The 13,651-nt window shown below is 49.2% G+C and overlaps 1 protein-coding gene across 2 annotated transcripts in view; it reads right to left on the bottom strand.

Annotated features, from left to right (window-relative positions):
* LOC120371300 (zinc finger and SCAN domain-containing protein 32-like) overlaps nt 1–13,651 on the bottom strand; it is a 26,791-nt gene extending 13,140 nt beyond the window's left edge. The window contains exon 1 of one of the 2 annotated variants that reach the window (XM_039486913.1): nt 13,201–13,651. In XM_039486913.1, coding sequence (XP_039342847.1) covers nt 13,201–13,365 — 165 coding nt within the window. In that variant the 5' untranslated portion in view covers nt 13,366–13,651. Of the gene's footprint in view, nt 1–12,689; nt 13,072–13,200 lie in introns of those variants that run through there. The other variant, XM_039486912.1, reaches the window with a different exon arrangement.

The raw sequence follows: 13,651 nt of genomic DNA, 5'->3' as shown, positions 1-13,651 counted from the left end.
GGCCTGGATTTAGCCCAGCAACCTAGCTATGAAAGGCTCCATATCCCATTATCAGTCCCCTAAGCCACCCAGTTGTTCATCTGGGGAGATTTCATTTTGATTACACAGGCCCAAAGCAATCAATGTAGGAGGAAATTAAACAAAGGAAAATATAGATTTGCTCCTGATGTAAATACTGCAGAATCTGACATTTCACTGTGAGGAGTGTTGTCTCGTGAAGAGCAGTTCAGTACAGAAGAAATATGGTCACTGCTGTCCTGGGTAGCGGTGCTGTTGGGAAGCTAAGCTGTTTTATTGAGCAGGTGAGGGAGCTGTAGCAGAGAATGTATGGATGGGAGGAGTTCTCAAGCAAGTCTTCTCGATAGATGGACAATACGTTTAAGCTACATAACAGGCTTTGCTGAGGTTTTTCTCCTTCCCCCCTCCCCCAAAGCATGCATGCTAAGCCATCTATAGCAAAATCCCATTCTCAGCCATGCACAGGGGATCTCAGATCTGATAGGCCCCTCCCTATGCATGGAGGGAGAGCAGACTTTCAGTCGTGGATTCTGAGCCCCCATTGCCCTTCGCCTTGGGCAGCCATTACCCCTATGCAAAGTGATACAAACCATCACCATTCTGACCTCGTAGCATTTTCACTCACGTTGCATGGATGTGAATGACTGTGGAAAGCGCTGGGCAATAGAGGCTCAAGCCCGAGATCTGCCATGCAGAGCAGAGAGCAGAACTTTCCCATTATGGGAGCACTGGTGTGTTTGTGTGTCCATGCACATCTTGCATCTGTTTCTTAAGACCAAGAGAGAATTAGATATGCTCCTATTTAATATCTCCATTAATAATCTGGGGAAGGGAGTAAAGGGCATGTTACTGAAATTCACTAAATTAGGACACTAGCTTGGGAGACGCTATAAACACCTGTGTGGACAGGGAGAGCTAAAGAGTTGAGAACTGGCACTCAGGTACCCCAGGGCAGATCCCAAAATAGCCTATTTAGATTTGATTTAGATAGAAACTAACAAAATGAGATTCAGCATGAAAAAATGCAGGTGAGTACATCTTGAAAAATGATTCGACACACCACTATTGAACTGCTGGGAGAAGCCGGGAGGCAGTGATGCTGAAAGAAATGGAGGCAGAACAGCAGAGTTTGCAATGCAAGGTGGCAGCAAAAGTAATTAATGCCGTTTGTGGCTGTGTTCACCCAATATCATGTAACCCTGCAGGGAGGTAGTCACCTGTCCACAGATGGCTCTGATATGACTGTATTTGGAGCTGTCTTACCTTGTTAGCAGAAAGTGGATGACAAACTGGAGGGCATTCAAGAATAGCAAATCAACTGATTTAGGAGGTGTAAGGCATTGCGCTAGCAGGAAGAGTTACAAAAAAGTTGTAACCCAAGAGTTAAATGTCTGCAGCTTGGCTAAGTGGTGACTAAGGGCTTGTCTACATTAGGGCTTCTGCAGAGTGAAGCTGCCTTGGTCTGGATAGCACAAGGCAGTGTAGTCAGCAGAAAGGGGACAATGTTAAGAGGGAGAATTTAAGGTGCCTATCAGGAACACAGCTTGAGAGTGCAATGGGTACAGCCTCACCTGCAGGGAAGGGATGGACACCTCCAAGATAAGCACGTTTAAAATTATACTAGAAATCATCAGAAAATGGGCCCTAGGGAACAACCTCCCAGGGTTCGTAGGTCAGACCCATGCCTCCTCCTAAACTACTGGGAGGTTTGCATTTCAAGCTACAAACCTCTGGGCTCTTCAGTTGTCCTGCACTGTGCACAGGTTTGGGGATGATGACAGCACTGACAACTCATGATTTTAATCACAAGTATCATGGTTACTGGGCCAGCTGTTCCTCTGGACCCTCTGGTCTCTCGGGGTCAGACCTGGAGCCTTTACCCCTCCTGGGGTGGAATCATGTGATTCTCTTATTCTTAGGCTGGGCCCTGGGCTACAATACCATGTTCTTCAACCGTGGCTAAGCAGCAGGTCCCCCCAGGTGCAGCAATTGCAGTTCTTTCCTGTGGGAGCAGTGACCAGTGCTGAAGAGTGATCAGACAGTCTTTAAAAACTAACATCAGAAAGAAAAAAAAGATATTAAACAACTAAGCAGTCTACACAAATGTCTATTTCACCTAAAGCCCAACCATCCTGTGATGGTGTGTCTGAGGAAGCCAGGCTTGCCCGCCTCTGTAGTGGGTCCTGGGTGTCAGTCTGACAACTCACCTGACCTCTGGACAGAAAGTCTAACTTTTTATAGAATTGTAGCACCAGAGGGCTGGAAGGGACCTCGAGAAGTCACCAAGGCCAGCCCCCTGCGCTGGGGCAGGAGAAAACAAACCTAGACAAGCCCTTGTCCAACTTGTTTATAAAAGATGCCAATGATGGGGACTCCATCCAATCAAATTGCACAGCTTAAGTTGGACAGTTTTTCCTAGTAATGAGCCCTGCAAACATGCTGGCCAAACAGGAAATGAGATTCAAAAGTTCACGGGCCTTTTCCTGTCTACCTGGCCAGTGCATCTGAGTTGAAAGTCCATTGCTTCTTGTTCTACCTTCAGTGGACATAGGAACAATTGATCATCATCTTCTTTATAACAGCCCCTAACATATTTGAAGACTGACCAGGTCCCCCATCAGTCTTCTTTTCTCAGGACTAAACATGCCCAATTTTTCAACCTTTCCTCATAGGTCAGATTTTCATCTTTGTTGCCCTCCTCTGGACTCTCTCCTATTTGTTCACATCTTACTCAAATTGTGGTTCCTGGGGGGAACTGGGCACAGTACTCCAGCTGGAACCTCACAGTGCTGAGTAGAACGGGACAATTACCTCCTGTGTCTTACATACAACACTCCTGTTAATACATGCCAGAATCATATTAGCCTTTTTTTGCAGCTGCATCGCATTGACAACTCATTCAGTTTATGGTCCACTATAACCCCCAGATCCTTTTCAGCAGTACTACCACTTAGCCAGTTATTCCTCATTTTGTAGCTGTAATCCGTTTGATCTGCTGGCCCCCACCTCTGGGCCCACATGGTGTTGTAAACAGAAGTATTGTAAACAGGCTGGAACCAGGAGGTAGAATCTTCACAGCAAATAGCTCGGGCATTGTCTCTTAACAACCCTGAAGTTTACTGTGAGGTGGCTTATCTTGAGCCACTCTTTTGGGTTTCATAGAATCATAGAATTCAAGATCAGAAGGGACCATTATGATCATCTAGTCTGACCTCCTGCAAGATGCAGGCCACATAAGCCGATCCACCCAATCCTGAAATAATTCTCTCCCTTGACTCTGCTGTTGAATGCTCGAAATCATGATTTAAAAACTTCTAGTAGCAGATAATCCACCAGTAAGCGACCCCTGCCCCATGCTTCGGAGGAAGGCGAAAAACCTCCAGGGCCACAGCCAATCTACCCTGGAGGAAAATTCCTTCCCGACCCCAAATATGGCGATCAGCTGAACCCCGAGCATGCGGGCAAGACTCTCAAGCCAGACCCTCTGGAAAAAGGCTAACAATATCCTATCATTGACCCTTTGTACTAATTACCATTGTGGCATGTTATTGACCTATTGACTAAACCCGTTATCCTATCATACCATCCCCTCCATAAACTTATCTAGCTTAATCTTAAAGTCATGGAGGTCCTTCGCCCCCACTGTTTCCCTCGGTAGGCTGTTCCAGAATTGCACTCCTCTGATGGTTAGAAACCTTCGTCTAATTTCAAGCCTAAATTTCCTGACTGACAATTTATATCCGTTTGTCCTCGTGTCCACATTAGCACTGAGCTGAAATAATTCCTCTCCTTCCCTGGTATTTATCCCTCTGATATATTTAAAGAGTGCAATCATATCTCCTCTTATCCTTCTTTTGGTTAAGGAAAACAAACCGAGCTCCTCAAGTCTCCTTTCATACAACAGGCTTTCCATTCCTCGGATCATTCTAGTGGCCCTTCTTTGTACCCGTTCCAGTTTGAATTCATCCTTCTTAAACATGGGAGACCAAAACTGCACACAATACTCCAAATGAGGTCTCACCAACGCCTTATATAATGGGACTAGCACCTCCTTATCTCTACTAGAAATACCTCGCCTAATGCATCCCAAGACCGCATTAGCTTTTTTAGCGGCCACATCACATTGCCTACTCATAGTCATCCTACGATCAACCAGGACTCCTAGGTCCTTCTCCTCCTCCGTTACTTCCAACTGGTGCGTCCCCAGCTTATAACTAAAATTCTTGTTAGTCATCCCTAAATGCATAACCTTACACTTTTCACTATTGTATTTCATCCTGTTACTAATACTCCAGTTTACAAGGTCATCCAAATCTCCCTGGAGGATATCCCGATCCTTATCCGAATTGGCAATACCTCCCAACTTGGTGTCATCCGCAAACTTTATCAGCCCACTCCTACTTTTGGTTCCGAGGTCAGCGATAAATAGATTGAATAAAATCGGACCCAAAACCGAACATTGAGGAACTCCACTGGTAACCCCCCTCCAACCTGACAGATCACCCTTCAATATGACCCTCTGCAGTCTCCCCTTTAACCAGCTCCTTATCCACCTCTGGATTTTCATTTCGATCCCCATCTTTTCCAATTTAACCAGTAATTCCTCATGCGGTACCGTATCAAACGCCTTACTGAAATCAAGATATATTAGATCCACCGCATTTCCCTTGTCTAACAACTCTGTTACTTTCTCAAAGAAGGAGATCAGGTTGGTTTGGCACGATCTACCTTTCGTAAAACCATGCTGTAATTTGTCCCAGTTGCCATCAGCCTCAAGGTCCGTAACCACTCTCTCCTTTAAAAATTTTTCCATGACTTTGCATACTACAGATGTTAAACTAACAGGCCTGTAGTTACCCGGGTCACTTTTTTTCCCCTTCTTGAATATAGGAACTATATTAGCTAATCTCCAGTCAAACGGTACAACCCCCGAGTTTAGAGATTTATTAAAAATCATCGCTAACGGGCTTGCAATTTCACTCGCCAATTCCCTTAATATTCTAGGATGAAGATTATCCGGGCCCCCTGATTTACTTCTGTTAAGCTGTTCAAGTTTGGCTTCCACCTCAGATACCGTAATGTCTACCCCCATATCTTCATTCCCATCGGTCCCTCTACCACTATTCCTTAGCCCTTCATTAGCCTCATTAAAGACTGAGGCAAAATATTCGTTCAGATATTGTGCCATGCCAAGATTATCCCTAATCTCCACTCCGTTTAAAGTTTTAAGTGGTCCCACTTCTTCCTTCTTGGTTTTCTTCCTATTTATATGGCTAAAAAACCTTTTGCTATTGGTTTTAATCCCCTTCGCTAGGTCCATCTCCACCCGGCTCTTTGCCTTTCTCACTGCTTCCCTACACCCTCTGACCTCAATAAGGTAGGTTTCTTTGCTGATCCCTCCCATTTTCCACTCCTTGTACGCTTTCTGTTTTTTCTTAATCACTCCTCTAAGACGCTTGCTCATCCAGCTCGGTCTAAAACTGCTACCTACGAACCGTTTTCCCTTTCTCGGGATACATGCCTCTGACAGCTCCTGCAACTTCAACCTGAAATAACCCCAGGCGTCTTCCGCCTTTAGATCTCTAGATATGTTAGTCCAATCCACTTCCCTACATAGTTGCCTCAATTTAGTAAAGTTAGCCCTTTTGAAATCATAAACCTTAGTCTCAGATGCAATTTTGTTTAGCCTTCCATTTATTTTGAAACGAATTAGCTCATGATCACTAGAGCCAAGGTTGTCCCCTACAACTATTTCCTCAACAAGGTCCTCGTTACTTACCAAAATCAGATCTAAAATGGCATCCCCCCTCATCGGTTCAGCAACTACTTGATGAAGGAATTCATCAGCTATCACGTCTAGGAAAAGCTGAGCCCTATTATTATTACTAGCATTTGTTTCCCAATCTATATCCAGGAAGTTAAAATCTCCCATGATCATACAGTTCCTATTAGTATTTACCTCCTTAAAAACATTAAAGAGCTCTCTATCCATATCCAGGCTAGATCCTGGCAGTCTATAGCACACCCCAATCACTATCCCAGGGGACGCTCTAGTAGTTTTCTTCCCCAATGTGACCATTGCCCAAACAGACTCCGTATTATCCATTGCATTGCTAGTTATTTTGTTACTTTTCACCTCATTATTGACATACAATGCTACTCCCCCACCTTTACCTTTGTATCGGTCTTTCCTAAACAGCACATACCCTTCCATACCTGTACTCCAGTCATGGCTACCGTTCCACCATGTTTCGGTTATTCCTACGATATCCGGTTTCAATTCTCGGACCAGGAGCTCCAGTTCCTCCATTTTGTTACCTAAGCTTCTCGCATTGGTGAACAAACATCCTAATTTTTGCTGTTTGGCTTCTCTCACCCTTTTCACCCAACTTGGTAGGGACACAGTACTACCAGTATGACCTGTCGGTCTAGTATCCGTCCCCCCCCTCTTCCTTATACCTAACCATCCCCCTCTGGCTATATCTGTTGTTATACTGTTGTTCTCACTCTCAACGTATAAATTTGGCGTGGAGAGTACCTGGACCTCTCCCAACCGTCTCCCCCCAATGTCTAGTTTAAAGCTCTTTTAATCAGATGAGCCAGCCTTCCTCCTAGAATTCGACTTCCTTCCCTACTTAGGTGGAGCCCATCCCGTGAGAACAGTTCTCTGTCCCCAAAAGCCTTCCAGTGCCCATACATCCCAAAGCCCTCCTTGTAACACCACTCCCTCAGCCAACTATTTATCGCCACGATCCTGTCACCCCTTTGGCGCCCTTCCCTAGGGACAGGTAGAATCCCACTGAAGATCACCTGAGCCTCAATTTCCTTGAGCGTCTTACCCAACCTGGCATAGTCTCCCTTGATTCTCTCTAGCGAGAATCTAGCCGTGTCATTCGTTCCTACATGAAGGATGATCAAAGGGTTCTTACCTGCTCCTCTTAGGATCCTTTTCAACTGCAGGTCCACATCCCGTATTTTAGCGCCTGGTAGACAGCACACCCTTCTGTTCTCCGGATCGGCCCTGGTCACAGGCCTGTCCAACCTTCTCAGTATGGAATCCCCAATCAGATAGACCTGCCTTTGCCTGGGGACAGTGCGGTCCTCTAACCTATCCTCCGTCCCCCCTGGTTGCAAGCTCCTTCCATTCCTATCATCCCTTGTGGTTCCCCTTAAGCCATCGTGTATCCTCCCTGGGCCCAAACTTGGTGCTGCCTCCATGGACTCCTCCCCTCTTTCTATCAGACTAGCCGCTCTCCTCTTTTTCCTTGCCCTCCCACCGTCAGTTACCACCTGCTGTACCCCTTCCTCATTCTCCAAACCTTCAAACCTGTTCCTTAGCTCTATTTCTCCTTCACTGGCTCTCCTTTTCCCCTGCCTGCTTCTCACAGTCACATGCTTCCACCGCCCATATTCCTCGTCTGGCATTCCCCCCTCACTGGCCTTAGCCCCTGCTTCCCCCTGTACCTCTGGGCGTTCCCCTTCAGTCACTGCTTGCCATTGCTCCATCAGCTGCTCAAACCACCTTCTATGCTCTATCAGGGTTTCTACCTGCAACTCTAGACCCTGGATCTTTTCCTCCAGCAGCTCTATTAGGCGGCACTTCATACATACATAGTACTGTTCTGGCTCCCCCGCTAGGATCATGTACATACCACAGCTGCTGCATGCTATCATCCTCGGTGTATCCTCTGCTGCTTGGCTCATGGCTGCTGCTGTCTCGGCCTCGTTCGGTGTTCTTACCTGGGGAACACAGGAAGCACGGCGCCACCCCCTTCCGCCTCCCCCTTCCGCCTCCCCCTGTAAACTCCCACTCAAACTCCCCTGTTAGCAGCCCTGTTGGCCGGCTCCTGGGCCGCTGCGATCAGCTGTGCCGCTGCCTGGCTGGGCGGCCGCTTTTATAGGCCCCCTCCTCCGCCTAGCTCCGCCCCCTAATCAGGGCTCAGCAGTCTGCCCCGACAGAGAGACACAAGCACCACAAAGACAGACGCAAACACAAAATACCTGGCTCCTCCAATGGGAACTCCCACTCAAACTCCCCTGACTTCCTTCCAGTCTGCTATTAAATTAAACCAATATATACCTACAGTAAACATCCCAATAACCAGGTCATCCACAGTATTCATAAATTATTACAGAGCACACCACTTCTGTGACAGCCAGTCACATGATATTTGGTGATTTTCTTAAAGCTCCAGCTTCTGGAGTTGTGATTATGTGAGAATTTCAGCTTTCATTAAAAAAAAAAAAAGACAACCATGTCTAGCCCTTGTGGTTAGAGAGAAATGCTTGAAAATGTCACCTGGATACACCCTGAAGGCTCAGAAACAAGATGACAAATAAAATGAACCTACAATTTATATATTTTTTTAAAACCCGTCAGGGTCCACGCAGGTCTCTGCACTCCTGAGCCTGTGCCCTGCGTTGGCTAGTTCAATAAAAAGAGTCCCCAGGCCTTCTTCAGTGCTTCAGCCTTGTGTCTTTATTTATGGTGCAACGGTATAGTCCCCCTTATTCCCGCAACAGCTATCCCCCGTCAGACCCTTCCCAGGGTCTGCTGGGCCTGCTCTACACTACAACTTTAGGTCGAATTTAGCGTTACCTCGATTTAACCCTGAACCCATCCACACAACGAAGCCCTTTTTCTACTTAAAGGGCTCTTTAAATCGATTTCTTTACTCTACCTCCGATGAGGGGATTAGCACTGAAATCCACCTTGCCAGGTCAAATTTGGGGTAATGTGGATGCAATTTGATGGTATTGGCCTCTGGGAGCTATCCTAGAATGCTCCATTGTGACTGCTCTGGACAGCGCTCTCAACTCAGATGCACTGGCCAGGAAGACAGGAAAAGGCCCATGAACTTTTGAATTTCATTTCCTGTTTGGCCATCATGTTTGCAGAGCTCATCAGCATGATGTAAGCAGAGTCAGGATGAGCTCTACCCTGACATCTGGTGGTAAATTATGAGGAGTGGGCAAAGGAATTTCAAGAATGTGCATTGGAGTGGGGAAAGGAATTTCAGGAATGTGCATTGGCAAACCCACTCCACTTAGCATAGCGCACAGCAGCCTGGGATGGTTATTTTCACAGCTGTGGGATCCCCAATTTCTTTGTTATTGGGGCAGGAGGAATAAAATGTTGTCACCCTTATGAAGTAAATGAGGAACTACAAAACTGTCTTATGATAAAGGGTTTCATTATCAACTAAATAGTACTTGCTAGACAAGGGACATGGGTTCCAAAACCCAATGAATTGAGAAAGGCTGGGGACAGGTATCAGTACCTGGTGGTGCAGGCTCCTTGCGTGAGCCGGAAGCACCAGCCCCACCTATGCCTCTCTCCATTGTGGAATATCAGAATTGATTTTTGATTCCCTTAAGAATCTAGATAGAGGTTACTGAGCTGAACTCACTTTGGGCTAATGGTGCTCTAGCACTGGGGCTCCCCTACTGTGAGCTGAAATCACTAAAGAGCTGAAATCACTAAAGAGCTGAAATTGCTGAGCTGAGAGCACTGAGTACTGTGCTAACTAGTGGGGGAGCCTGAAGCTATACTGCAGAGCGGAGTGGAGCAGTTCATGGAGCCATGGAGTGAGTGGAGCTGAGCAGTTTGCGGGGACGGCTGGTGGACCAGAGCAGCTGGCAGAGCGGAGCAGCTGTGGGATGGGTGGAGCGGCCCACGGAGCGAGCGGAGCCGAGCAGTTTGTGGGGACGGCTGGAGCGGATCACGGGACGGCTGGTGGAGCAGAGCAGCTGGCGGAGCGGAGAAGTTTGTGAGGACGGCTGGAGGAGCAGTTCGTGGAAAAGGCAGGAGCAGAACCCCACGGACCACGTAAGGTGTCCCTTTCCACCCAGGCTGGGGGTGGGGACAGGGACCGCTGCAGATAGACTCTCGAACTCTGGGGCTGCACTGACCCGGGACAGACACTTTTGGATTGTGGGGACTGTGAGTGATCTTTGGGTTGCTGGACTCTAGGGACATTTGGGATATTGGACTTTGGAGTCTTGGGGGATTTGGGGGGTTGCTGGACTCAAGAGCCCGTGGAGAAGGACACGGCCCAATTTCCTGGGGTGGATCTTTGCTCACGGTTTAATCTATGAATGCTAATTGAGATGTTTTCCCAATTTAATGCTTGTGTTTATCTCATGTAATTAAACCTTTTCTGCTACACCGAGACTCTGTGCTTGCGAGAGGGGAAGTATTGCCTCTTCGAGGCACCCAGGGGTGTGTGTAAGATTTTCCCAGGTCACTGGGTGGGGGCTCGAGCTGGTGTCGCATTACGTTGTAGGGAAGGAACCCCTATGTATTGAACCCGGCCCTTGCTGCTATCAATTCGGCCTGGCAGCAGGGTTACATGTACATTGCCAGGGCACATTGCCTGGCCTGTACTTTGTGAGAAGTCTATGACCATGTCCCTCTCGTCACCATGCTGCCGTCGCCTCCTTGCTTGGTTTTGCGTGAAACAATTGTCTGCCGTTGCTCTGACGGAGGGAGGGGTGACGGACAACATGGCTTACAGAGAATTAAAATCAACAAAAGAGGTGGTTTTGCATCAAGGAGAAAAACTGTCACACAGAATGGCCCCGTCAAGGATTGAACTCAAAACCCTGGGTTTAGCAGGCCATTGATTTCACAAAACAAATCGGGGCAATTTCTTGTTTTGATCCACTCCATCTATCGTTTACACCTTAGGTTGGCAGTAGATGGTGTAGTATGACTGCTAGCCATCGTCATCTCCTAGGTGCTTGGCAGAAGATGGGAATGACCTGGCTGAGTCACTCTCATGTCTGCCCAGGCGCTCCTGACTGACCTCACTGAGGTTGGCTAAAAGAGCACCCAGGAGTACGACGATGATGGCTACCAATCGTAATGCACTGTCTGCTGCCAAAAGGCAATGAGTTGCTGCTGTGTAGCAATGCAGTCCCATGTCTACCAGCACCCAGGAGATGTACGGTGACAGTGAGCTGAGCAGGCTCCATGCTTGCCGTGGTATGGTGTCTGCTTAGGTAACCCAGGAAAAAAGGTGTGAAATGATTGAAAGCAATGGCAGACAAGGAGGGAGGGAGGTAGGGGGGGGGCCTGACAACATGTACCCAGAACTACCCGTGACACTGTTTTTGCCCCATCAGGCATTGGAATCTCAACCCAGAATTCCAATGGGTGGTAGAGACTGCGGGAACTATGGGATAGCTACCCACAGCACAACGCTCTGGAAGTTGATGCTAGCCTTGGTACTGTGGGCGCAGTCCGCCAATGTAATGCACTTAGAGCATTTTGTGTGGGGACACACACAATCGACTGTATAAAAACGATTTCTAAAAAACCAACTTCTATAAATTTGACCTAATTTCGCAGTGTAGACATACCCCTGGCCCATGAGGCTCCTTGCCTTTGGTGAGGAGACCAAGATGTAAGCCTCCTGTCCTGTCCCCTCCCAGGCTAGCCTCCTCACTGAGCTTTCTCCGGGGCTTTTATAGCCCTCCCTCTTCCTCAGCCCAGCTGTCTCTACTTAGCTCAAGTCATTGTTGTGAGCTGGCTCTCGTTAAGGCCTGCAGCTGGGCTCTCTGCTGGCTGCCCGGGCCCCTACACCTGGCTTCCCTACCAGAAAGCAGGGCTGGGCCAGCCTTTTGGCAGGGCATTCAAGGGGTTTTACCACAGCCCTGCCACACATCTCCCCCCTTCAAGAAGCCGCCAGGCTCCACCTGTCCCTGCCCCTCCTTGGCCAGATTAATCTGCTCCTCGGCGGGAGCCTCTGTATCCCCACTGTGGGTTCCTGTGGACCCGCTCTGGTGTTACCAGTTCCCCCCCCCCCACATCCTCAGAAGGGACAGGTCTCCCCTCTATGTCCTTTAGCCCGGCAGAATCCACATTCCTGCCCTACCCACGGCTGGTGGCCTAGGTACCCCACCTCTGGGTTCTGTTCCCTGGCCCTGGCCTTCCTTGGATTCCTGGGTGCTACACTCTTGGCATCCCTCCCCCGAGGGTCCTTTGTTGCCACATAACCAAGTCTTCACCTCGTTGTCTAGGAATTTCCCTGCTAGCCCCCCCTTTTTCCCTTGTCCCCGGTGGAGGGGGTTCTTTTGCCTTTAGGGGTTTGGGCTTCCCCTTACCCCCTTTTAGCCCTTCCCTTGGGTATTCTGTGGCCCCCGCCTCAGGCGCTACACCCTGACTCCGGGCTTCCCCCGACTGGGGTCCCCAGTCACCTCTCAATAGGACTGGGTAGGCTAAGTTCTGCACTACACCCACCCAGTGCCACCAGAAGCACCCCTGGACCTCTATAGGCACCCGGGCCATCAGATAGCTCCGGGTGTCTCCATGGATACATCTCGGGGCCACCCTTGCCCCTGGGATCACCCAGGGGGGCTTCACCAAACCCCTCTGCATCAGTGAGCAGGAGGAGGCAGAATCTACTACCCCCTCCCAGGGCTTACCCCCTGACAACTATATGAGTGTTGCTGGGGGATCTCTTCGCCCCCTTCCGGCCCCCAGTTCACCCACAAAAGTCCGCCAGCCCACATTCCATCTGTGGACAGTCCTGCTTTTTATGGCCCGGGTGTCTGCACTGCCAGCAGGTCAGTTCTCTGCTGCGGGTGGGCCCTGGGTCTGGCCCCCTCTTGGGAGTAGCATCTGGCAGGCTTCTCCCCGGCCCCATTCCCTTGCTGGGCTTTATTACCTGCCAGGGCCCCTCTGCTTCCACATACTCCTCCGTTAAGTGGACCGCATCAGACACGTGACCCGGCTGATGCGTTCGGACCCACACGTGTACTGGGTCCGGGAGTCCCACAAGGAATTGTTCCAAGACCACTTGGTCCATGACCTCCTCTATTGTCTGGGCTGCGGGCCTCAACCACCAGGTGGCCCAATCCATCAGTCTCTGGGAGAATGCCCTGGGCCGCTTGGAACCGCTGACGGTATCTCTCAGTTGGGAGTCCCACATGGTCTAATATAGCAGCCTTTACCGCTTCATAGTCTCTGGCCTGGGCCTCACCCAAAGCCATGAACGCAGCTTGGGCTTCCCCTCCCAGGTACAGGGCTAGCCGCAGGGCCCAGGTCATCCGCTCCCAGCCAGCCAATGTAGCCACCCGTTCAAGAGTCCCCAGAAATGCATCAGGGTCATCTGCAGGGTTCATCTTGCAAAGCCCCCACCCTGGCATCCTGGTTCCATCCCCCACTGCCAGACTCACCTTTTCTTGGAGGAGCTGTTGTTGGGTCGCCGATTGTTCCTTGATAAACTCCTGGAGTGCCATCTGTTGGTCTGCCTGCCAGGTCATCAGGGTCTGTTGTTCTGTCCATTGGGACTGTTGCATTTCTTGCACCGTGGTCACCAGCCACTTTAGGGTCTCCTCCATCTTGGCAGCCCCCAGTAACAATGGTAGAAGGATCCCAGACAAGCCCCCAGTGTCACAGGGTCTTCACAGGTCTCCACCCTCCCAAGCCTGTGCCCTGCATTGGCTGGCTCAATAAAGAGTCCCCACACCTTCTTCAGTGCTTCAGCCTTATGTCTTTATTTACAGTGCAACAGTATAGTTTCCCCCTTATTCCCACAACAGCTATCCCCAGTCAGACCCTTCCCAGGGACTCCTAGCCTGTGAGGTGCCTTGCCTTTGGTGAGAAGACCAAAATGTATCCTGTCCG

The sequence above is a fragment of the Mauremys reevesii genome, linkage group 9 (genome assembly GCF_016161935.1).
Source record: "Mauremys reevesii isolate NIE-2019 linkage group 9, ASM1616193v1, whole genome shotgun sequence".
In the NCBI taxonomy this organism is placed as follows: Eukaryota; Metazoa; Chordata; order Testudines; family Geoemydidae; genus Mauremys; species Mauremys reevesii.
This window is presented reverse-complemented; position numbering and strand designations above follow the sequence as displayed.